Here is a 23,676-nt window from a genome sequence, read left to right on the forward strand (position 1 = left end):
GAGTTGTCAATTTTAAACTAAAAGCATGTTGCTTTTATTTATTTCACATTCACTCTGTTGTGTCTTGTCTGTGACTGGATCCATAATGAGGTTCTGTTAAACATCTGCTTGTTCCCAAAAAATTATTAATTTGGAATATGATGAAGGACTCGTGGGTTGGTATCATGACTTAATTAACTTATGTCAAGCATTTCAGCAAATAAAAGTAACAAACGTAGATTTAGAAAAAAATTCTTTGTAGAACCTACGTTAAGGCTCTGCGCAATTGTTTCATGAGTGCATTCATCGCAGTTTTCATGGTCATGCGATACATATGATGTAGTTCATGGATTTGATATGTTTAATATTAAACTTAAAATGACTTACTTGCACACCGTTGATGACTTACTCTGTTTATTAAACAAATACATAACAACTATCCCATCTGATTCTTAACTAGTCCCAGACGTTAAGGTGATAGATAGATAACTGGATTTTCCAAGCCCTATCAGAGCTTTAGATTCATAGAAACAGACCCTTTGGTCCATCCAGTCCATGCTGAACTAGTCCCATCAGCCAGCACCTTGGTCACCTCCGAGGCTGAGGTACCTAGGTCATTCCAATGTGTCAATAGCCTCAAGGCAGCGTGGCCACATGGCATCCCAGGGCAGAACAGCTGGCTGGTGTGATCACGGGCATCCTTAATCTCTCCCGCTCCCAGCGTGTCGTGCCCTCCTGTTTCAAATCATCCATCATTGTCCCTGTACGTAAGAAAACCAAGGCAGCATGTCTGAACGATTGGCGCCCTGTCGCACTCACCTCAATTATAACCAAATACCTGTCTACCGATGACGCCATATCCACAGTAGCACACACTGTCCTCACTCAGCTGGAGGAGGAAGGAAAGATACGTTAGAATGCTGTTCCTGGACTACAGTTCAGGAGTCAACACCATAGTTCCCTCCAGACTTGACAGAAAGCTCAGAGGCCTCAGCCTGCACCCCACCTTGTGTAGTTGGATCCTAGGCTTCCTATCGGAGCAAAGGCAGATGTTAAGGATGGTCTCCCTCACCTCAGACCCTCAACACAGATGCCCCCCAGGGTTGGGTTCTGGGTCCTCTTCTCTACTTCTTTTACACCCATGACTGAACTGCCGCACACAGCTCCAATCTGTTGATCAAATTCGCAGATGACACGACTTTGATCAGCCTTATTTCTATTGGTGACGAGACAGTCTACAGAGGAGAGGTGGACACCCTGGCAGAGTGGTGCCAGTGTAACAACCTCTCCCTCAATGTCCACTAAACAAAAGAGCTGATCGTAGATTACAGGAGGAATTGAGACAGGCTCGGCCCGATCAATGTCAATGGGACTCCAGCTGGGAGGGTGAATCGTTTCAAGTTCCTCGGTATACACATCACCGATGATCTCACCTGCCTGGACTGTACGCAACAGCTGTATGGCTGAAAAAAAGCACAACAGTGTTTCTTCCATCTCAGGCGATTGAAGAAGTTTGGATGGGCCCCCAAATCCTCAAGACCTTCTACACGGGCACTATTGAGCACATCCTGACTGGCTGAACCACTGCCTGGTATGGGAACTGTACCAATCTTGATCACTGGGCACTTTCGAGAGTGGTACGGACAGCCCAGCACATCTGTGGATGTGAATTTCCCTCCACTGAGGACATTTTATAATAGCAGTTGCAGAAAGAAGGCCTGCAAGATCATTGGGGACACCAGTCACCTCAACCATAAACTGTTTCAGCTGCATCCATCTGACATTTAAAGCCAAGACCAACAGCTTCTTTCTACAAGCCATCAGACTTATAAATTCGCATGTCTATGCATTGTGACAGAGTCATAACACAAAGATTTTTACTCCCTCATGTTGTGTGATGGATGTAAGATTTAAAAATTTCTAATCCATAGCTCTTCAAACCTCTCTCATTCATGTATTTAATAGAGCTTTCTTTTAAACGGTCTCATTAATTCCTTTCCCTTTTTTGTGAATGCCATGAGAAATGGTTGTTATGTTTTCTGCATTATGCATCTTCTCTTTGTTTCTGTCATCTATTTATAAGACCATTAGAGATAGGTGCGGAATTAGGCCATTTGACACCTTTGGTCTGGTTCCACTATTTCATCATTTGCCCTCTCAACCCCAGTCTCTGGCCTTCTCTCCATATCCCCTCATGCCCTGGCTAATCAAGAAGCTATCAACCTCCTCCTTATATACACCCAATGATCAGGCCTGCACAGCCGTCTGTAGCAATGAAATCCACAGATTCCCCAACCTCTGGCTAAAGAAATTCCTCCTCATCTCTGTCTTAGACTCTTCCACCTGCATTTCACTTGCCTTCCTCACTACTGACTCAATGCAAGTAGACTCCCAAGTCCCTTTGCACCACGGATTTTTGAATTATCTGCCTGCTTAGAAAAGTCTACATTTCTCAATGGCTCTTCACACAGCCTTAGATCACCTGGACAACACAAACACCTATGTCAGGATGCTGCTCAGCATTTCATACCATCATTCCCACAATCCTGATTGAGAAGTTGAAGAACATGGGCCTCTGTCCCTCCCTCTGCAATTGGATCTTCCACTTCCAAACCAAAGACTACGATCTGTGTGGATTGGTGATAACATATCCTCCTCACTGACTATCAATGCTGGCACACCTCAGGGATGTGTGCTTCGCCCCTTGCTCTACTCTCTATATACACATGACTGTGTGGCTAGGCTTAGCTCAAATACCATCTATAAGTTTGCTGACAATACAACCATTGTTGGTAGAATCTCAGGTGGTGACAAGAGGGTGTACAGGAGTGAGATATGCCAACTAGTGGAGTGGTGACGCAGCAACAACCTGACACCCAACATCAGTAAGACGAAAGAGCTGATTGTGGACTTCAGGAAGGGTAAGATGAAGGAACACATACCAATCCTCATAGAGGGATCAGAAGTGGAGAGAGTGAGCAGCTTCAAGTTCCTGGGTGTCAAGATCTCTGAGGATCTAATGAGGTCCCAAAATATCTATGCAGCTATAAAGAAAGCAAGACAGTAACTATGTTTCATTAGGAATCTGAAGAGATTTGGTATATCAACAAAAACACTCGAAAACTTCTGCACAGGACTAAAAGAAGCTGCAGAGGCTTGTAACTATAGTCAGCTCCATCTTGGGCACTAGCCTATAAAGTACCCAGTACATCTTCAAGGAGAGCTGTCTCAGAAAGGCAATGTCCATTATTAAGGACCTCCAGCACCCAAGGCATGTCCTTTTCTCACTGTTACCATCAGGTAGGAGGTACAGAAGCCTGAAGGCACACACTCAGCGATTCAGGAACAGCTTCCTCCCCTCTGCCATCCGATTCCTAAACGGACATTGAAGCTGTGATCACTACCTCACTTTTTTAAACATATGTCATTTCTGTTTTCGCATGATTTTTATTCTATTCAATTCAATACGCATATACTGTAATTTATTTAGTTATTATTTTACATTGCATTGAATGGCTGCTCCTAAGTTAAATTTCACAACACAGGCCGGTGATAATAAACTTTTGTTCCTTCTACAATTAAAATATGCCATTTTCTCTAAATTTTCCGCTTCCCACTTCTTCTATCTCTTTAAAATGTTTCAAGGTCCCACCGAGATTTGAACTCGGATCACTGGATTCAAAGTCCAGAGTGCTAACCATTACACCATGGGACCTTCCGGCGAGCTGACAGGGAAACACGTCATTTGTATCGCGATCTGAGGATGAGCTGGGTAATTACCGCGGTCCGCGGGGACTGCAAGCGTTCAACTAACGGTTACGCCGCCGTGGCATCTGACAGAGCGCCCCCTCGTGGGGTTAAAACCCCACAGCACCTGGTATCCCACCCCAGTCCCGAGCCTGTCCAACTTCCAAAATGTTAAAAAATCCGGGGTTTAGTACAGCCATGGCAGCATATGGCTCTATTATTTCCAACACCTCCCTCCATTTTCTCGATCTCTCTGTCTATGGTAAACCCGCTGCCTCTCTTTCCACCCTGCCGCTTGAGACAATTCCTCCGCCGCATCTGTTCCCAGGTTGAGGCTTTTCATTCCAGAACCAAGGAGATGCCCACCTTCTTCAAAGGGGCTTTCCTTTCTCCGCCATTAACGCTGCCCTCGACCGCTTCTCTTCCATTTCGCGCACAACTGCCCTCACCCCATCCTCCGCGCACCCCACCAGGGACAGGGTTCCTCTCGTCTTCATCTACCCACCCCACCAGCCTCCCCGTCCAGCACATAACTTCCGTCATCTCTAACGAGATCCCACACCAAACACTGATTTCCCCCTCCCCACTGATCTCCCTCCTGGCACTTAACCTTGCAAGCAGAACAAGTGCTACACCTGCCTCCACACCTCCTCCCTCGCGACCATTCAGGGCCCCCGGAGAGGTGACATTGAGTCTGTTGGGGTAATTACACTGTGCTCGGTGCTCCCGGTGGGACCTCCTGTATATCGATGAGACCTGACATAGATTAGGAGACCGCTTCGCTTCGCACCTACGCTCCGTCCACAAGAAAAAAAATGGGGTCTCCCAGTAGCCACGTATTTTAATTCCCCTTCCTATTCCCATCCCAACAAGTCAGTCCATGGCCTCCTCTACCGTCGTGGTAAAACCACACTCAGGTTGGAGGTGCAACCCCTTACATTCCGTCTGGGTAGCCTGCAACTTAATAGTATGAACATCGACTTGCGGTAATGCCCGCTCTCCTTCACCGTTACCCATTCACGTTTCCCTCTCTCACCTTATCTCCTTACGGGTTTACCGCCTCCCCCTTTGTTCCACGGCCTTATGTCCTCTCCGGTAAAAATCCCCCCTTCTCCAGCCTGTATCTCTCACCTACGGACTTCCCAGCTCTTTACTTCACCCCTACCCTCCCCTTCCAGGTTTCACCTATTACCTTGTGTTTCTTCCTCCCCTGCCCCCACTTTCTTACGAATCCTCATCTTTTTTTCCCAGTCCTGATCAAGGTTCTTGGCCTGGAACGTCGACTGTACTCTTGCTGCCTGACCTGCTGAGCTCCTCCAGCATTTTGTGTGTGCTGTTTGGAATTCCAGCATCTGCAGATTCTCTCTTATTTGCTTTGTGATGATTTTATAATATATAAATTCTGTCTGCAAGTGAAATGTAACCAGAACCTGATAAGTACTTGAAAGGCTAGTAGTGGAGTGAATTCTTCTCCCAGTCCAGATGGAATGCTTCCTATGTTGCAAAGTGGGAGTGGAAATTGCATATGGTGGTTGGTAATAATCTTGCAAACCTTCAATGAATCATGGATAGCAGGTATACAGAATCAAATTCAGGATCATTGTTGGCAAAATTTCAGATGGTGACAAAAGAGCATACAGGAGCAGATAGATGGATAGATAGATAGATATTTTATTGATCCCAAAGGAAATTACAGTATCACAGTAGCATTACAAGTACATAGATATATAAATATTAGAAGTAAGAAAGAATAAAAAATAAGTAGCTGAAACAGAAGAACAGGAGGAGGTCATCACTTCCCTGGCTATATGTTGACTCATTATAGAGCCTAAGGGCTTATATAGTGCTCTTCAGTGCAGCACAGTTGTCTTAGTTCATTACTGAAAGTGCTTCTCTGTTCCGCCAAGATGGCATGCAGAGGGTGAGAAACATTGTCCAGAACTGCCAGGATTTTCTGTAGGGTCCTTTGTTCTACCAGAGTCTCCAGTATATCCAGTTTGACTCCTATAACAGAGCCAGCCTTTCTAATCAGTTTATTGAGCCTGTTGGCATCACCTGTGTTGATGCCTTTGCCCCAGCACATCACCGCATTGAAGATTATACTGGTAACAGACTGATAGAACATGAGAAGAGAGGCCTGTATACTCTAAAGGACCCCAGTCTCCTCAGGATGAAGAGGCGACTCTGGCCCTTCTTGTACACAGCCTTTGTGTTGATGCTCCATTCAAGTCTGTCATCCAGGTGTACTCCCAGATATTTGTAGGTCCTCACCACATCTACTTCCTCACCATCAATAGTAACTGGGAGCAGTGCAGTCTTAGCCTTCACCATCTCCTTTGTCTTACTGATGTTAAGCTGCAGGAGCTAGATAGATATCTGATGGATAGGGGAATCAAGGGATATGGGGACAAGGCAGGGACTGGGTATTGATAGTGAATGATCAGCCATGATCTCAGAATGGCGGTGCAGACTCGAGGGGCTGAATGGTCTACTTCTGCACCTATTGTCTATTGTCTATTCAGCTTGTAGCATTAGACAGAGTTCTCCACCAGGGTCCTGTATTCATCCTCCAATCCTCCCTTTATATACCCAACTATTGCTGAGTAAGCAGAGAATTTCTGCAGATGAAATGACTCCATGTTGTATCTAAAGTCTGAGGTATAGAGGGAAAACATATATATATACCAGTTAGTTGAGTGGAATTGCAGCAACAACCTTGCACTCATATCAGCAAGACAGAAGAGCTGATTGTGGACTTCTGAAAGGGTAGGACAAGGGAACACAAACCAATCCTCATTGAGGGATCGGAAGTGAGAGAGTGAGTACTTTCAAGTTCCTGGGTGTCAATATCTCCGAGGACCTAACCTGGATGCAACATATTGATGCAGCAATAAAGAAGGCAAGACAGTGGCTACATTTCATTCGCAAACATGATGGAGTCTGCAGATTCTGGAAATTCAAGCAACACACACAAAATGCTGGTGGAAAGCAGCAGGCCAGGCAGCATCTATAGGAAGAAGCATAGTCCTGACGAAGGGTCTCAGCCTGAAACGTCAACTGTGCTTCTTCCTATAGATGCTGCCTGGCCTGCTGTGTTCCACCAGCATTTGCTATATTTCATTAGGAGTTTGAGAAGATTTGGTTTGTCAACTAAACCACTTGAAGAGTGTTTTGACTGGTTGCATCTCCATCTGGTATGGGGGGCCTACTGCACAAGATCAAAATAAGTTGTAGAAATGTGTAAAATTAGTCAGCTCTATTTTGGGTACCAGCCTCCATATTATCCAAACATTTTCAAGGAAGGCAGCATTCATCGTTAAGGATCCCCACCATCCAGGTCATGCCCTCTTCACATTGTTACCATCAAGGAGGAGGTACAGAAGCCTGAAGGCAGGCACACACTTAGTCATTCAGGAACAGCCTCTTCCCCTCTGCCATGCGATTCCTAAATGGACATTGAACCCATGAACTACTCCTCACTACTTCTTTTATTTTCTGTTTTTTTTTGCACTACATATTTTAACTTAACTACTTAATAGACATATATATAATTAATGTAATTCAGGTTTTTTTTCTCTGTACTTATGCTGCAGGTAGTCTAGAGTTCAAAAAACATGTGAGGCCAAGGATCATAGCTGTGAGTTCTGTGCCAGGTCTGAGGTCAAACTCCAAACCCCCCTTTTCCTCAGTCAGTGTTGACACACTGACGATGATAGATTCATAGGGGTTCATCATGGATCTTGCACCCTTCTCACTACTATTGTCTATGAAGAGGTACAGAAGTATGAAGTCCCACACAGGTACAGGAACAGTTACTTTCCAACAGCCATCAGGTTCACGAACTGACCCACACAACCTCAATCCTACTTCATTGCTTTAATGAGGTAACACAGTGGGTCAATCAGGGACATAGAGTTGATACGGAGTTTACAGATATTCAAAAAGGCATCCTTGGACTCACTTTACACCGCACGCTGTCGGAGCAGTGCTGCCAGGATAATCAAGGACATGACCCACCCAGCCAACACACATTTTGTCCCTCATCCCTCCGGGAGAAGATTCAGGAGCATGAAGATTCGTACGGCCAGATTTGGGAACAGCTTCTTTCCAACTGTGATAAGTCTGCTGAACAGATCCTGATCCGGATCTGGGCCATACCTTCTAAATATCTGGACCTGACTTTCACCACCTTACTTTCCCTTCTCTATTTTCTAATTATAATTTATAATTTAAATTTTTATTATATTTACTTCGATTTGTACTTCAGGGAGCTTGAAGCGCAGAATCAAATATTGCTGTGATAATTGTACACTCTAGTATCAATTGTTTGGTGACAATAAAAGTAAAGTAATAGCACTACATGATAGGCATGTGATCAAGCATAAAATCCTCAGAACTAAACGGGAAGTAGCAGCATAAAAAGAAATATGACATAGTTTAAGAACAAATGGTGAATTTACTTTTCACATTGACTAAAATGTAGGCCACTGCACCCCAGGTGATGGGACTAGACTTGGTGCTTCTCTTAAAATATCTGACCTTCACCAGTTCACAGACCAAGTTTTCCAGATGCAGGTAATATAAACCTTGAAAAAGAATGAAAAGAGTTCAAAGTAAAATTTATTATGAGAGTACATACATGTCTCCACATACAACCTTTTTTTGCCCTGCAGGCATACTATTCAAATCTATAGAACAGTAACTGTAAACAGGATCAGTGAACAAACTCTGCAAACACAAATCTCAATAAACAGTAATAAATAATGAGTATAAAATATCACGAATTGAAAAAGCATGAAACCTCAAGATACAGAGTAGTTAAGGTGACACCAGCTGATAGGGAACACTAGCAATAGAATGAACATCATTTCTCCCTTTTGTTCCAGAGCTTGATGTTTGAGAGCCAACTTCAAGAGGCACCAATACTCCAGGAGACAAACTGGCTATCTCGGAACTCCAATGACCTGTGTTCAATCCAGACCTCTGGTCTTGTGTGTATGGAGTTTAGATGTTCTCCTGGACTTCGCAGGTTTATCCAGGATACCAGAATTTTCTGCTACACCTCAAAGATGTGCTGGTTGGTAGGTTAATTTGTTCCTGTAAATTACCCCTACAATACAATGGATTGAGGATCTGGGTGAAGTTGATGGGCATGTTAGAAGGAACATGTTACAGCAAAATATGGTCACTTTATTTGGTACACGAGTGAATCTGCAGATACTGGAGATAAATAAAAACACAAAATGCTGGCAGAACTCAGCAGGCCAGACAGCATCTATGGGAGAAGGTAGTGACGACATTTCGGGCCGAAACCCTTCATCAGGAGTCGTGACGACGTTTCGGGCTGAAACCCTTCATCAACCCTTCAAACCCTCCTGATGAAGGGTTTCGGCCCGAAACGTCGTCACTACCTCCTCCCATAGATGCTGTTTGGCCTGCTGAGTTCTGCCAGCATTTTGTGACTTTATTAGGTACACCAGCTCTTTAATGCAAATATCTAATTAGCCAATCATGTGGCAGCAACTCAATGCATAAAAGCATTTAGGCATGGTCAAGAGGGTCAGTTATTGTTTAGACCTAACATCAGAATGGGTAAAAATTTGATTTAAGAAACTTTGTCCTGTTAGTGCTAGGAGGGTTGATTTGAACATCTCAGAAACTGCTGAACTCCTGGGATTGTTCATGCACAACACGCTCTAGAGTTTACAGAGAATTTACAGAGAACTGTGCCCAAAATAAACATCCAGTGAGCGGTCGTTCTGTAGGCAAAATTGCCTTGTTAATGAGAGAGGTCGGAGGAGAATGGCCTGAACTGTTCAAGCTGACAGAAAGGTGACAGTAACTCAAATAACCACGCATTACAACAGTGGTGAGCAGAAACACATCTCTGAATGCACAACACATCGAACTTTGAAGATTATGGGCTACAGCAGCAAAAGACCATGAACATACACTCAGTGGCCACTTTATTAGGAACAGGAGGAATCTAACATGGCCATATGAGAGGTGGCATCGATTCAATGGGCCAAAAAGTCTTTTCGCACATTGTGAGAATATAGAAAAGGACAGAATGAACAGAAATATGGTAAATAAAACTGAATACAAGAAAGTGAAGTGTGTTTTATTTCCAAAGGAAAACGCAGCGAGGTAATATAAAGGGCACAATTTGTAAAGGAATGCTGTTCAAGAACAGAGAGATGGGGAGTGATTTATTTATGCATCAATCACTGAAATTTGCAGATCAGGTTAAAAAAGGTTTTAAATAAAGCATATGGCTTCCTGGGCTTTATACATAGAGGCATAGAGTACAAAAGCTAGAATATTATAAAATAGAGCTTCAGTCACAAATAGAGTATTGTGTCCTGTTCCGAGGGCTGCACATTAGCAAGGCTGCAGCAAGTATTAACTGGGTTGATTCAGTGACAATTGATCGACCAGAGAGGCTGGGGTCAATCCCCTTAGACAGAAGATCTTCGACAGAGGTATTTAAAATGACAAAAGTGTCGAAGACGGCTAAACAGAGAAAAACATTTGCAATTGATGGGAGGCATAAAAACTAAAGGACTTAGAATGAAAGCAAGTATTCAAAGGGATTAGAAGGAAAAGAGAAGTGGGAACAGATGAGTGTGGCTAGCGAGCTGAAGAGGACATAATCTAGCATTTGGCCTGCATCCCTATTGTGACCTTTGTGTGATCTGCTACTCTACCCCCCTTCCATGCCATTTCTACTGCTATGTACTCCACAGCAGCCCTGGCTGGACTTTAGGTTCGTCAGGATCCACCAATTGGTGTTTGCCCAACACTACCTCGGTTGCAGATCTACACCGATGTACCACCATGCTTGTGACAGAGCAGGTCTACTACAAGTAATATCTTTCAACTCTCCCCCTCCCCCCCAGTAGCCCCATAATTCTCATTATCCCTGTCCGGCAGTGCTGATGTTATGCTTATCGGGAGCACAGGCTGGGCGATTATGCAGCAATGCCAAACAGAGATAATGAGAATTATGGGGCTACTGCTGGGGCGGAGAAGAAATTACTTGCAGCAGACTTGCTCAGTCATAATGCTTTAACTCCATTTTTAAATTCACAGCTAAGTTTATAAATCCACAAACAACCTCATTTTTGTAAGTAGCAAGAATTCGCTGAAGTATCATTGCTGTTTTTATTCTGTCCCTTGTCCATCCACAACTACATTCTTGGTCACCATCTCCCCAAACCTCTCTCAGTCTCCACTGCTCTTTCCTCCTCTCAGATGCTCCTTAAACTCTACCCACTGTTCTACCGACATATGTCCTAAGGTAGGTTGGCAACATTTGTTTTGCTGAAGTAACGCGCACAAAATGCCGGAGGTACCTCAGCAGGTCAGGCAGCATCTACGGAGAGGAATAAACAGTCACCATTTCGGGACGAGACCCTTCATCAGGACCGGAGAGGAAGGGGGAAGATGCCAGAATAAGTAGGTGGGAGGAGGGGAAGGAGTACAAGCTAGCAGGTGAGAGGTGAAGACAGGTGGGGGGGGGGGGATGAAGTGAGAAGCTGGGAGCTGATTGGCGAAAAAGCTAAAGGGATGAAGAAGGAATCTGATAGGAGGGGAGCATGGATCATGGGAGAAAGGGAAGGAGGGGTACCAGGCAGGTGAGGAGAGGTAGTAAGAGGGGACAAGCAGACAAGCAGGATTTCTTAATGCCCGACCATTCTAATTCCAATCGCCACTCACACTCTGACTTGTCCGTTCATTACCTCCTCTACTGCCACAATGAGGCCACTCTCAGGTTGGAGGAGCAACACCTCATATTCCATCTGGGTAGGCTCCAATCTGCTGGCACTAACATTGATCTCTCTAACTTCCTGCAGCCCTTCTCTTGTGTTCCATTCCCCACTCGAGCTCCCCTTACCTCTTCTCCTCGCCTACCCATCACGATGCTCCTCCTTCTTCCCTTTCTTCATGGTCCACTCTCCTCTTTCAGATTCTTTCCTCTTCAGCCCTTTACTATTTCCACCTATCACCTCCCAGCTTCTCACTTCATTCTGATCCTCCCCCTACCTGACTTCACCTATCATCTTGTTCCCCTTCCCCTCTCTCTTATTCTGGCTTCTTCCTCCTTCCTTTCCAGTCTTGATGAAGGGTCTCAGCCAGAAACATTGACTGTCTATTCCTTTCTAGAGATGCTGCCTGACCTGCTGGGATCCTCCAGCATTTTGTATATTGCTATGGATTTCCACCTCTGAAAGTCCAACCCTACGTCCCTGTCGTGAGAGGTGGAAATGGGCAGGGCCGGCCGTCCGGGCTCTGGTGAAGCTGAATAGGCCAATCCCCTGAGCAGTGGGTACAATGGATTGCAGAAGCATTGATGAACTCCAGCCATACAATCGACTTCAGAGGACGATGGACACAGGAGGTCACCGATGGCCAAATGCTCCACTGGGAGCTAAGGGCTCAACAATCAAAGAACAAACAAGTCTGGATTTCCAGCATCCAGAGAATCTCTTGTTTTGCTGAAGATGTTCCTGAGAAGTGCCTTGGGATGTTTTGCTACTTTTAAAGTGCTATTTAAATGGAAGTTGTTACTATACTTTGTATGTGTAAGGAATTGCCAACACTGGAGTAAGCAAGATATGGCTTGGTAAGCTGTATATTTGTTTTTGCACAAGATATGATTATAAAAGGATTTTAACTTAGAGTAAATTAAATCCATATATTCCCAAAAGAAACATGCTCACTAACCAAGAAGACTTCAACCTAAAATATTAACTCTTTTTTTCCACAGATACTGCCTGACCTGCTGAGTACTTTCAGCATTTTCTATTTTTGTAGTCTGTGATACATTGTGGTCCATTTATATGGAACTAAGCCAATTCATAAAAAAAACCTCATCTTACAAATAGCATTGAAAACAGATAAGAAAGTAATTTCCTTGCAGACAATACTGATAACAATTTCCCAAAGTAATTTGCGTTCAGCTTGATTGTAAGCACATTGAGTTGGCTGAGGCTTTTCGGCAATTATTTCTGCAGATGTGCAGCATGTATGCCAACTACACTTCACTTCATGGTGTTTTAGTAAACTATGACAGGACAAACAGCTGCAATTACCTATTCTATCTGACTATCTGGGGGAAAATTTGTTATAGTATATAAACCAGGCAGTGAGTCGAAGGATAGTATTTCACTTCTTAAGAGATGGATGTAATCAAGCACACCGTTGGGCAGTTACGAAAACACAGACAATACTACAGATGCTGGAAATCTAGAGCAATATTATCATCCTCATGAAGGGTCTCAGCCCTAGAACATTGACTGTTTATTCCCATCCATAGATGCTTAGATGCTGCCTGACCTGCTCTGCTCCTGCACATTGTGTGTATTGTTAATGTGATTGTATTATATGTTATTTTGGCTTGCATGGGACTAACCTTAATAACATTGCTACCTCAACCTCATTATTCTAAACTGCGTCTTTTATTTAATGTTTTTTTTATTCAGTTGTTCATAGGCTGTTAAGAGAATGATTGATTGCTCATTATTTACTATCAATGAATCACGAAGAAGTACATAATACTATCCCACAGAGAAACACTTGATTTTTGCACAAAACTATCAGATGATCAGTTGAATGGATCGTAATCTGGCCTTTTCCACTCTGTGAGACAGGCAGTTGATGTGTTACGTCCCTATGCTTTTTCATTGTATTAAAAGATGACCCAGCCACACCTTTCTGCCCAATGTTTATAGATAACAGTATATTAAAAAAAGGCTCACCCATTGCTCTTGTCAGTGCAACCTGAAAACAGAATATAGAAAGGGATTGAATTATCAGCGCGATTTGCACATTTTTTCAACCTTAACATGAAATTAAAGAAAGGAGAATTATTTTACAAAGGAGTTAACAGCATATAAGGAAAACATTAAGTTAAAAACACTTGAACAGTCTGCACACAGGGTATAAAAATAGTGTAAGAGAATATTTAGCATTTACAAATTTTGAATCAGATCCTTTTTCATAATTTGGTTTTTGCTTGATCTTTGTCACTGTGACCTATTACAGTGCAGGATGGAATGAAAAACCAAATGTATATAGAGTGTTATTCTACTAGTTTGCATCTCTGGATTATGAAGTTTATGTCAAATATTGCAAGTCACTAGTATATATTCAGAATTTTAAAATCTTTTCTTTCAAATGCAGAGAGATTAGATTCAAAATGAAAATAATTGCAGGAATCATCTTTCTATTTGGACCAAATTAAATTCAATTTTTAATGTGCCATTTTACTTCCTTGATCATGATTTTATTGTTACTTGGTTTCATCCAGTCTTGCTATAATGAGGAAAGGAAAATCAGTAAAAGCCTTCATACTTGCGTACTCTGGGAATTATTTTCTGTATTGTTTGGATTCTAAAGCTGAACTTAACAGAAATAAAATAAACATACTTAATCATAGTTGCTAGCATGTAAAGAATCTATTCATTGAGTCAAATTCAGTCATCCTTGTTTTAATGTCCTCAATCTTTTTTTCTAGACTATGCTGGGAACATCCACACCCATATAATTATTGTATATATCTAAGGGTTTGTATAAATCACTTGGTGTAGAATTTCAGGGCTGTATACAGGACAGGGTGGAAGAGCCAAAACTAGTCAAACAAGGCGAATATGGCAGAACATAAACAAGCTGTCAGAACCAGCCCCATGTATTTTCTGGAACCAGTAGCGTAGCTGTTGAAATTTGAAGTTCATTCAATGTCAACTTGGTGTTTTTTTGAGGGGTTTTATGGTATTTAGTTTTAAGGATGTTACATGGATTAGATTCTGTAGTCCTTTAAATAATTAAAAACAATTACACTCATGTTCCCATTGCTAGTGAGTATTTATAAAACACCTAAAGATTTAGTGGCAGTAAATGGGTACTGCAAGAACATTTCAGGTAAACCATAAAAAAGAAAAAATCTGCAGATGCTGGAAATCCAAGCAACACACATACGATACTGGAGGAACTCAGCCTGCCAGGCAGCAAGAATGAGGGGTGACCTAATTGAAACCTATTAAATGGTGATAAGCCCTAATAGAGTGGATATGGAGAGGACGTTTCCTATCTAAGCCCAGAGGACTCAGCTTCAGCATAGAGGGATGTCCTTTCAAAACAGATGAGGAGGAGTTTCTTTAGCCAGAGAGTGGAGAGTCTGTGGAATTCTTTACCACAGGCAGCTGTGGAGGCTAAGCCTTAATGTATATTTAAGGCAGAGGTTGATATTTTGTTGATTGCTCATGGCATGAAGAGATATAGGGAGAAGGCAGGAGGCTGGGATGAGAGGAAATTTCAATCACCATGATGGAATGGTGGAGCAGACTCAATGGGCCAAATGACCTAACTCTGCTCCTATATCTTATGGTGTTCATTTCCACTGGAAATGTTTGAAAGGATCTTCAATATCCCATGAGCTTAAATACAAACAAAAAATAATAAACACAGTCCTGAAGGATTTCAGTGGAAAGGTAACATATATAAACTAGAATAACGTAAACAATGAATGTAAAAGCAACAATGAGGGTACTTTAGTTACTGAGCAACATTTTCCTTCCCACTGTGAATCTCTGTGTTAGTTAATCTGACTCCACAGAAAAACATGAGGCCATTCAGCTCATCAAGCCCATACTAGATTGTCAAAAAGTCCTTTAATTATTCATTCTTTTCATTATTTTCTTCTAAAGACCCACACTTTGTTCCCTTTCAAGTAGATATATATTCCTTTTGAAAATTACTATTGAATCTGCGTAGGCAGCACATTCCAAATCGTTATAACACATTACTTTAAGCATACTCCTAATCCTTCCTTTGCTCTTTTAAGTTTACATGTACTTACATCATTAGCACGTAGGATAGATAATGGATAAATATAAATGAATAAGTATAATTCAGTACATTCTAACTCAGAAATTGCAGGCAAATATCACTGAGAAAATTAGCTCAGAAAACAATTGTAGTTATATATTTTTCTTATTGGATAGACTTACTTGAACCAAACTATTACTTGCATTTATCAGTGAAGCATACAATAAATCTTATGTGATTTCATAAAAGATATAAAGTGATCACTGATTAACCGAGAGGACCGATTTAGTATGGGACTTGTTACTTGCCAGATCTCAGTAGAGACTGGCAATTTTACTCTGCTTTCGGTCAAAATACAGCAGTAGTGGCTTTCACATCTCTTGAGAATTGTTAATGCACTCTTAAATTAGTAGGCTCATAATGTGACATTCAAGAAAAGGCTCATACTGATGAGCCTGGGAAAAGTCACCAATTCTTCTAAAACTGTGATCAGAACAAAGAAAAACTGCCCCTTCCCCATACTACCCCCTTTTCTTGTCAGACATCTTAAACTCCTTACTCCTGCCCTCTCCATACATCTTCCGGAACAAGTGGAAACCTCAGACTTTACCAATAATATTTCCATCCTGCTGCTCTCAGTCCTTCCCTTGCTTAGGAAGCCAATCACTTCCTCTCATATCCTTTTTCAGCTTTTACCAAATCTGATATCCATTTACTGCCCCATTGATTACTTTACAAATTTGATTACCCAATGTCCCTCCACCGCTCCCCTGCTTACTTTGATAAATGATTCACTCTCTTTGAGTAGTTCCATAATATTTGGAATAATTTCAATTGTTTTAGTTCTGATAAGAACTGGACAAACATTTGCCTTTGTACAGGATTAAACTGTAAACATAGATTATCCCATTGGGCATAATCAAAATTACTCTATATTGATCATATTATACTTAAGGGAACATTTTACCTGTGCAATGCAACTGGTCAGAGCTAAACGATGCAGGTTGACTTTGGATTCATAGACTGAGATTTGACTCTACCTTAAAACCCATGGTTAACTGTTACTTTTTTTTTGTCAATAGTTAAGATAGTTTGAAGCACGCAAACCTCTAAACCATGACAAGGTTGTGGACCTCTTAAGAGGACCCAAGGACCCTCAGTTGGACCTGAAGGACCCTCACTGACCCAGAGGGCTATGTTGGCTGGAGTCCAGGCTTTATGCTTTGGCTCTAGGTAGGGTCAAAAGGTACAGGCCAAACTAAGACTGGTCCACTGCCAAATAGGTCAAAGGGTAGAGGCCAAAGTAAGACTGGTCCACTGGTCCCCCAGGTTTGGGGTGGGGGGGGGCAGCTCAGGGCTGACAACCCTGACTAGTAAAACAAAATTGTTAGAGAAACAGCAACGAAGATTCCTTCTACATCTGAGTGCGACTGTATTCCTCAGTCTCCACTTGGGACTTGTATGACTGAAAACTGAGAAGAAGCTACTGAAGAAAACTCTGAGACGGAGTATCTTCATTGCTGCCCGAAACACCAACAGCTAGTTGGCTAGTTTAAAAAAAAGAATGGCTTAAACTGTACACCATGTCAAGAGCTCCTTTGATCATTCAAATCCTGCCCACCTATTGGGGGAAAGTACCTATTTTCATGAGGTATTTTAATAACTGTAGAATTGAAGTTTCTGAAATTGCAACTGCCTTGCCACTCCATTTACACATGATGGCTTCAATGTTTGTATGTGGCTTTTTTTGCAGAGACCTGACCAAGTATTACAGAAATGATTATTTTACTTTTCCTTTACAACCTTGGAACATCATAAAGCCATACAGTCAGATTATATAAATCCAAACATTTCATGGTCACTTTTTTACCAATTTAATCAAGGTTACTGGTTTACCGAACCTAAGGTAAACAAATAATGCACGTCATTAAATTTGGCAGAGATGGGTCAAATGTGCAAGGTAATGTACATGTGTTTGAATGAATCACTAGTTTCACATGCCCCACTCACTTAATACTTTAAACTTGAATTTTTAAGAATTTATGTGGAACTGATTACTGCTAGCATGATATTAAGCACAAATAATGGCTTTGAAGTCCAAACTTGGTAAAGTTGTAAATTGGTTTATTATTGCCACATGTGAAAAGCTGTTTTGCATGCCATCTATGCAGATCATTTTGTCACATCAGTACATCGAGATAGAAAAAGAGAAGAAGCAATAACAGAGGGCAAAATATAGCATCACAGTTACCAAGAAAGAGCAGTTCAGGCAGACAATAAGATGAAGTTTGTGTCCATTTGACAATAATAGCAAGATAGGAAATGTCCTTGAATCTGGTGGTATGTACTTTCAAATGTCCTCCTTTAAAGAATGGGGCTCCCCCACCCCCACTATTGATGCCGCCCTCATCCGCATCTCCTCCATTTCTTGTACGTCCGTGCTCACCCTATCTTCCCACCAACTTAATAGAGTTCCTCTTGTTTTTACCCACCACTCCATCAGTCTCTGCATCCAACACATTATTCTCCACAACTTCTGCCACCCCCCCACCACCCCACTCTGCTTTCCACAGGGATCGTGCACCCGCAATTCCCTTGTCCATTCAAATCCTGCCCACTAATTTCCCTCCTGGCAATTATTGCTGCCTTTACACCTCCATTCAGGGCCCCAGGCAGTCCTTCCAGGTAAGGCAACACTTCACCTGTGAATCTGCTGGAGTCGCCTATTGCATCCAGTGCTCCCGATGCGGCCTCCTCTACATTGGTGAGACCTGTTGTAAATTGGAGGACTGCTTTGTCAAGAATTTCTGCACCATCTGCCACTGCAAAACATTTAAATTCCCATTCCTATTCCAACATGTCAGTCCATGGCCTCCTCTTGAGCCAAGATGAGGTCACCCTCAGGATGGAGGAGAAACATCCTATATTACATCTGGGTACCCTCCAACACAATGGCATGAATTTTGATTTCTTCTTCTGGTAACAAATTCCCCACCGTACTCCCTTTTTCATCTATTCCCCACTCTGACCTTTTACTTCTTCTCACCTACCTATTACTAAACCATGGGTCCCCTCCTCTTTCCCTTTCTCCTGTGGTCCACTCTCCTCTCCTCTCAGATTCCTTCTTCTGCAGCCTTTCACCTTTTCCAGCCACGTAGCATTACTTATCACCCTCCAGCTAGCCACCTTCCCTCTTCCCCTCCTTTTTACTCTGGCACCTTCCCCCTTATTTCTCAGTCCCGAAGAAGGGTCCTGGCCCAAAATGTCAACTATCTATTAATTTCTAAATATGATGCCTGACTTACTGAGTTCCTCCAGCATTTTGTGTGTGTGCTGTTTTGTATCTTTCGCTCAATTTGAAGGGGGAGAAGAGAAAATCTCTGAGGTGGAAGGTGCATTATAGTGATACAACTTAAGCTAGTAAGTGAACTTCAGAGAAACTAAAATAATTTGAGACTGAGTCAACCATAATCATCGTGAATGGAGGAGGGACTCAAGTGTTTGGATGACTTACTTTGACTGTTAACATGTTTCTTGAACAAAATCCAATACATATTACCTAAAAACGTCTTAAAATGTTTGATAAACTTGAAATAAATAGGTTGGTAAAAAGGGAGGCTAGAAAGGTATGTAAAGTGTCAGATATTTTCAAGAATGAAGATTGTTGTAACTGGTTGAATAAATGGTTGATGAGAAGCTGTGAAGTGCTCAGAATTATTTTTGTTAACTTTCCCAGACATTCAAGACCCACACTAAAGAACACAAATCTAGCTTAGCCCACCAGCAGAATGCTGAAGGAATCCTGCTCACTCAGATTCATTTGCTTCTCTAGCTGTTAGCCTAAACTTTCTAATACTCTCAGAAAGTTGTGAAGGATCGCACTGTAACATTTTGACAAAGAACAGAACAGTCACCCCAATTCTCTATTTAATATTTATTAAAGAATAAGAATACACAAAAATTACTCAATTATTATCATAATTTTGTGACATGCAAATTGTTGACTATGATTCCTCCAAGACTATAAAATACTTTGGAGTATTAGGAGACTGTCAAATATACCATATGAATGCAAGTTTCTCTTTTCAATATTTCCAGTACTTACTATATGGCATTGTGCATATTAACAATGGGTGTATAACACCATCTTGCATACAATGGATTTTTCTGCCCTAAACTAGAACATGACATCAAATAGTTTCAAGTAAATATACTCAGAGGTCAAGAAGAGTTTAACTGATGTTGGGCAAACAAAGATCATATTCAGGAAGGTGTTGTAGATTTCCAGATTTATTACATTTTATATCATGCCAGGTTTTATTAGAAATCTGTTGATAATTTAATGAGCAAAGGATCATCTCAACTGATTAATGCAGACTAGATATATAAATTTCCTACACATTAGGGCCATTGTAAGAGTTTGCCAACTTTCAAAATTGCCATTGTTATACTAAATAAATTACCTAAATGTAAATTGACTGTGAAACAAAAATATAGCACAACAATATGACAGCACACTTAAGTGATTTCACAACCTAATTCAATTAAACCTGCCCCTGAGGCCAAACAAATTCTCATTTTCAAAGCGATGTGTGTTGGTGTAAATGATGCAACCATTTTGGAGTAGGCAGTCTTAAGCTGCAATTTTTTTTCGAATTCAAGATGAACATGTGATTTCTACACAATGATAAAAATCCCAGGTAAACAATTTCAACCCATCAGCATTTTTGGCCAACTCCCTAGTACTGGTTTACCAAAAGTAGCAACAATATTTTAATTTTTAATTTGAATTTCTTGAATTTGACAGTTGACATGAATCCAATGCAGTCACTAGTTGGCACCTTCTGCACTGATTACAATAGGTAAATTCACTATGCAGTGAGATGCCTAGTACATATGCAGGGCAATACACGGTTTAACCTTCTGATTTAGTTACGATAAAAGTTTTCAATTATTCAATTAAACCAAAATATTTAGAACTATTTCTAAGTGATTGGAAAAGAAAATCCATAAAATAAGCACAACTCACTTAACTAAAACATTCATAATGATATTGCTACTTTGGTAAAGTGCTTCATTTTATATTGTCTTGTTTTCCCAATTGAATTTATCTTTACACACTCACGGAGAATTTGTATGATGCAGTATTCCACTTTTATCAATAAATACCCACTGTTGAAAATATCCAAACTTTGCGATAACGCCCCATTAGCAGAAATAATACGCATGTATTCATAAAATTCCTTGGAAATAAAATGCATTAAATTATTGATGATGCTAGACTTTGGAAAGATGCTGCAGACAATTTTATAAAACATCCAAATTACTTATGAAAAAAAAACAAATAGCTCATAAGCTTCATAAAAAATATAACTTATTTAAATTTTAAGTTATAATTATTAAATACTTCAGGAAGATTTTCTTCTCCATCCCCTCCACATTTTATGTAGCTTCTTCACGCTATAGGTAATAGTTTTTTTCATGCCTAAGTACACAAGAAACAGACCATGAAATGATATCCACAACTTAAACAAACCTAATATTGTCAAGAGCATTTCAATTGAATGCATTACAATATACAATTATTTGGGAAGGAGTAAATCTCTTACCAGCAGTAAGTATTCCTTTTGCACTTTGAGTTATACTTGAAGACTTTACGATACCACCTACACCTTGTAATTTGGGGAAAGAAGCCAAATATTAAATATGTTATTTCAAATTTTATTCTCAACTCTCTTTCTGGATAATGTTATGCTTCACAATTGGGACTGGTTTGAAAGCAATTTAGAAAGGATAATGGAAGCCATTTAACTACTCCTGGAGTACCTGATTGAAGCCTAGAAATGTAATTCGTAGTCTTGGTTCAGATGGCAACTTTTTGTACCTACCTTTCAGCTATTTCCGTGGGCTGGATTTCACCAGAAATTTATATATATTTTTTGTCCTAAGGTATGCACAAAGGCATTTTAAACAAAGCACCAGCTTGAACTTTTGTAATTGCTGTGTTGCTTGACTCCTACTGGAGCAGAGACTCGGAGAGCCTGTTAAGTGAAGTGGGAAGGTTGCAACTTTGACAAAATATAATGAGGCTAACATACAATAGCTAAATATAGGCTTGTGACCATTATTTCCCATTTTGGAATTTGGTCTGGTATACTTTTCTTTGTTTATTGGAAGGGACAGCCAAAGTGGGATGGACAATAGCAAGGCTTTCCATCCAGAAACAAAGGGGGGAAATTTCAAGGCCCTTCAAAATTTAAAATTAGTCACAGTTGATTCCTATCACTGATAAAAACAAATAAACAATAACAAAATTGCTTCAGTATGTCACAGATAAGGAATAAAAGATAGACTGACATTTGTGATATTCTCATTGCTGAAGAGTGCATGGACCACAGGATGTCATGGTCCTTTCTGTAATAAAGGTTTGGCTGTTTAGGATTCATTCACTCTTCACCCAAAAGATTGCAAATCATTTAATTTCTCTTCCTGGAGCAATGTGGATGCTTAGCTGACAAGAATTTTCGACACATAGATATTTAGACATTAATGTGATCAAAAACTTGGGGATAAGGTGGAGATGATGTGCAAGTTCAGTCATGGGCTTACTGAAAGGTAAAGCAGTTTTGTAGGACCTACACCTGCTCTTATTACTGAACTTCTTAATCATTTCACTATGGATATGTCTAATTTCACAGGAAATCTAGTTTAAACATGCCAAATGAAAGGATGCATCAGGAACTTCTGAATGTGTCACAACCTGCAGCATCTATTAATCAAAGAGAAACAAATATTATCCAAGTCAGAATTCTGAATTTCAAACCCTTTCATTCTTAATCAGATATTAAGATTGACTTAAGTTATGGTTTTATATTCAGCGAATTCCACTAATTTGGAGCATCATTGTTTAATTGGGACAGCCACTTATTTGACACAACTCTAAAAGAACTAAAATTGATTGAGGAAAAAGCTGAGATTCCCTTAGTTTAGTTGGGACAGGGGACTGTTGCCAAACAGTTTTAAACTAGCGTTAGTCATGTGCAGTTTAGACACTACACCGTGCTTAGAATAAACAGTTTTAAATAGCATCAGTTGTATGACTTAGTGTTCTAAAAACAGTGATTTTTTTTTCCCTGATAAGTGGTAAGAAATGAACAGCAAGACAATTCAAATTGTTTTGCTCAATGCGGTTTCAAGCACTCAGGCTTTGAGATGCCAGAGACAGCAGGGATTGAAAATGAAACAATTTCACTCCTTCAACAATTGACGAACTATGAAGAATATGAAGATATCAACAATAATCTTGAATGTTACAATGAAAATGAAGATTTGGAGTATGCAGTCGTTGAGAACATTGTATGAAGGCAGTGCATTATCTATACTAGGATTCTGCATGATTTATAGTCAGAAGAACACAGCAGAGTACACTGTATGAATTCCTCTGTCGTTAACTATTAGGGATTAATACAGTTTTATACTACACTAGTGGAATTAATAGTATTCAAATTTGTTTTGCATTTCATTTAAATACATAATTTGTTACTTAATGAGTCTCTTCATTATACCTTTTAAATTATTTCCTCGGAACTCCAGCTGATTGAGGCAGTTGCTTAACTGAACCAAAATGTACTGGTCCTGATCTTTGCCAATTAACTGGAATCCACTGTACTTAAATGATAAATAAATAGCTGAAGTCTGAAATTTAATACAAGAGTGAAATTAGACCCAATATTCATTAGTTCAGTCAACTATGAAAAAGAGACAAAAGTTGTCCAAGTTTACATGCCACTATAAGTCTAAAATACTTCTGGCAATGCATTTCACACAAAATGCTGCAGGTATTCAGTAGGTCATGCAGCATCTATGGAAGGAAATGAACACTTAATATTTTGGGTAAAAGTCCCTTCATCAGTGTACTTGTGCTTGTTAGGTACTGATCAGTCATCTCTTTCAGCAAAAAGAAATGACATTAAGCCCTTAATTAGCAAAACAAAGGAGCTTCAACCTGCATTAAAATTTCTTCTCTAATACTGAACAGAAAATGAGTGAAGCATGTCACAACGTGCAAATAGTCTTGTTGTTTACTCTAAAAAGGTTGCTGAAGGCTACCAAAATTAAAAG

The 23,676-nt window shown here is 40.7% G+C and overlaps 1 protein-coding gene and 1 non-coding gene across 4 annotated transcripts in view; both read right to left on the minus strand.

Annotated features, from left to right (window-relative positions):
* Window positions 1–3,622: 3,622 nt before the first annotated feature.
* trnaq-uug (transfer RNA glutamine (anticodon UUG)) lies at window positions 3,623–3,694 on the minus strand. Its single transcript has one exon. It is a non-coding gene; the product is annotated as a tRNA-Gln (tRNA).
* A 3,067-nt stretch (window positions 3,695–6,761) lies between these two features.
* tamm41 (TAM41 mitochondrial translocator assembly and maintenance homolog) overlaps window positions 6,762–23,676 on the minus strand; it is a 38,521-nt gene continuing 21,606 nt past the window's right edge. The window contains exons 7-10 of one of the 3 annotated variants that reach the window (XM_059944067.1): window positions 21,165–21,227; window positions 20,963–21,040; window positions 13,488–13,509; window positions 6,762–8,312 (exon numbers count right to left, since the gene is read on the minus strand). In XM_059944067.1, coding sequence (XP_059800050.1) covers window positions 20,964–21,040; window positions 21,165–21,227 — 140 coding nt within the window. In that variant the 3' untranslated portion in view covers window positions 6,762–8,312; window positions 13,488–13,509; window position 20,963. Of the gene's footprint in view, window positions 8,313–13,487; window positions 13,510–19,480; window positions 21,041–21,164; window positions 21,228–23,120; window positions 23,251–23,676 lie in introns of those variants that run through there. The other 2 variants (XR_009506760.1, XM_059944066.1) reach the window with 2 other exon arrangements.

The sequence above is a fragment of the Hypanus sabinus genome, chromosome 19 (assembly GCF_030144855.1).
Source record: "Hypanus sabinus isolate sHypSab1 chromosome 19, sHypSab1.hap1, whole genome shotgun sequence".
NCBI classification, from domain to species: Eukaryota; Metazoa; Chordata; class Chondrichthyes; order Myliobatiformes; family Dasyatidae; genus Hypanus; species Hypanus sabinus.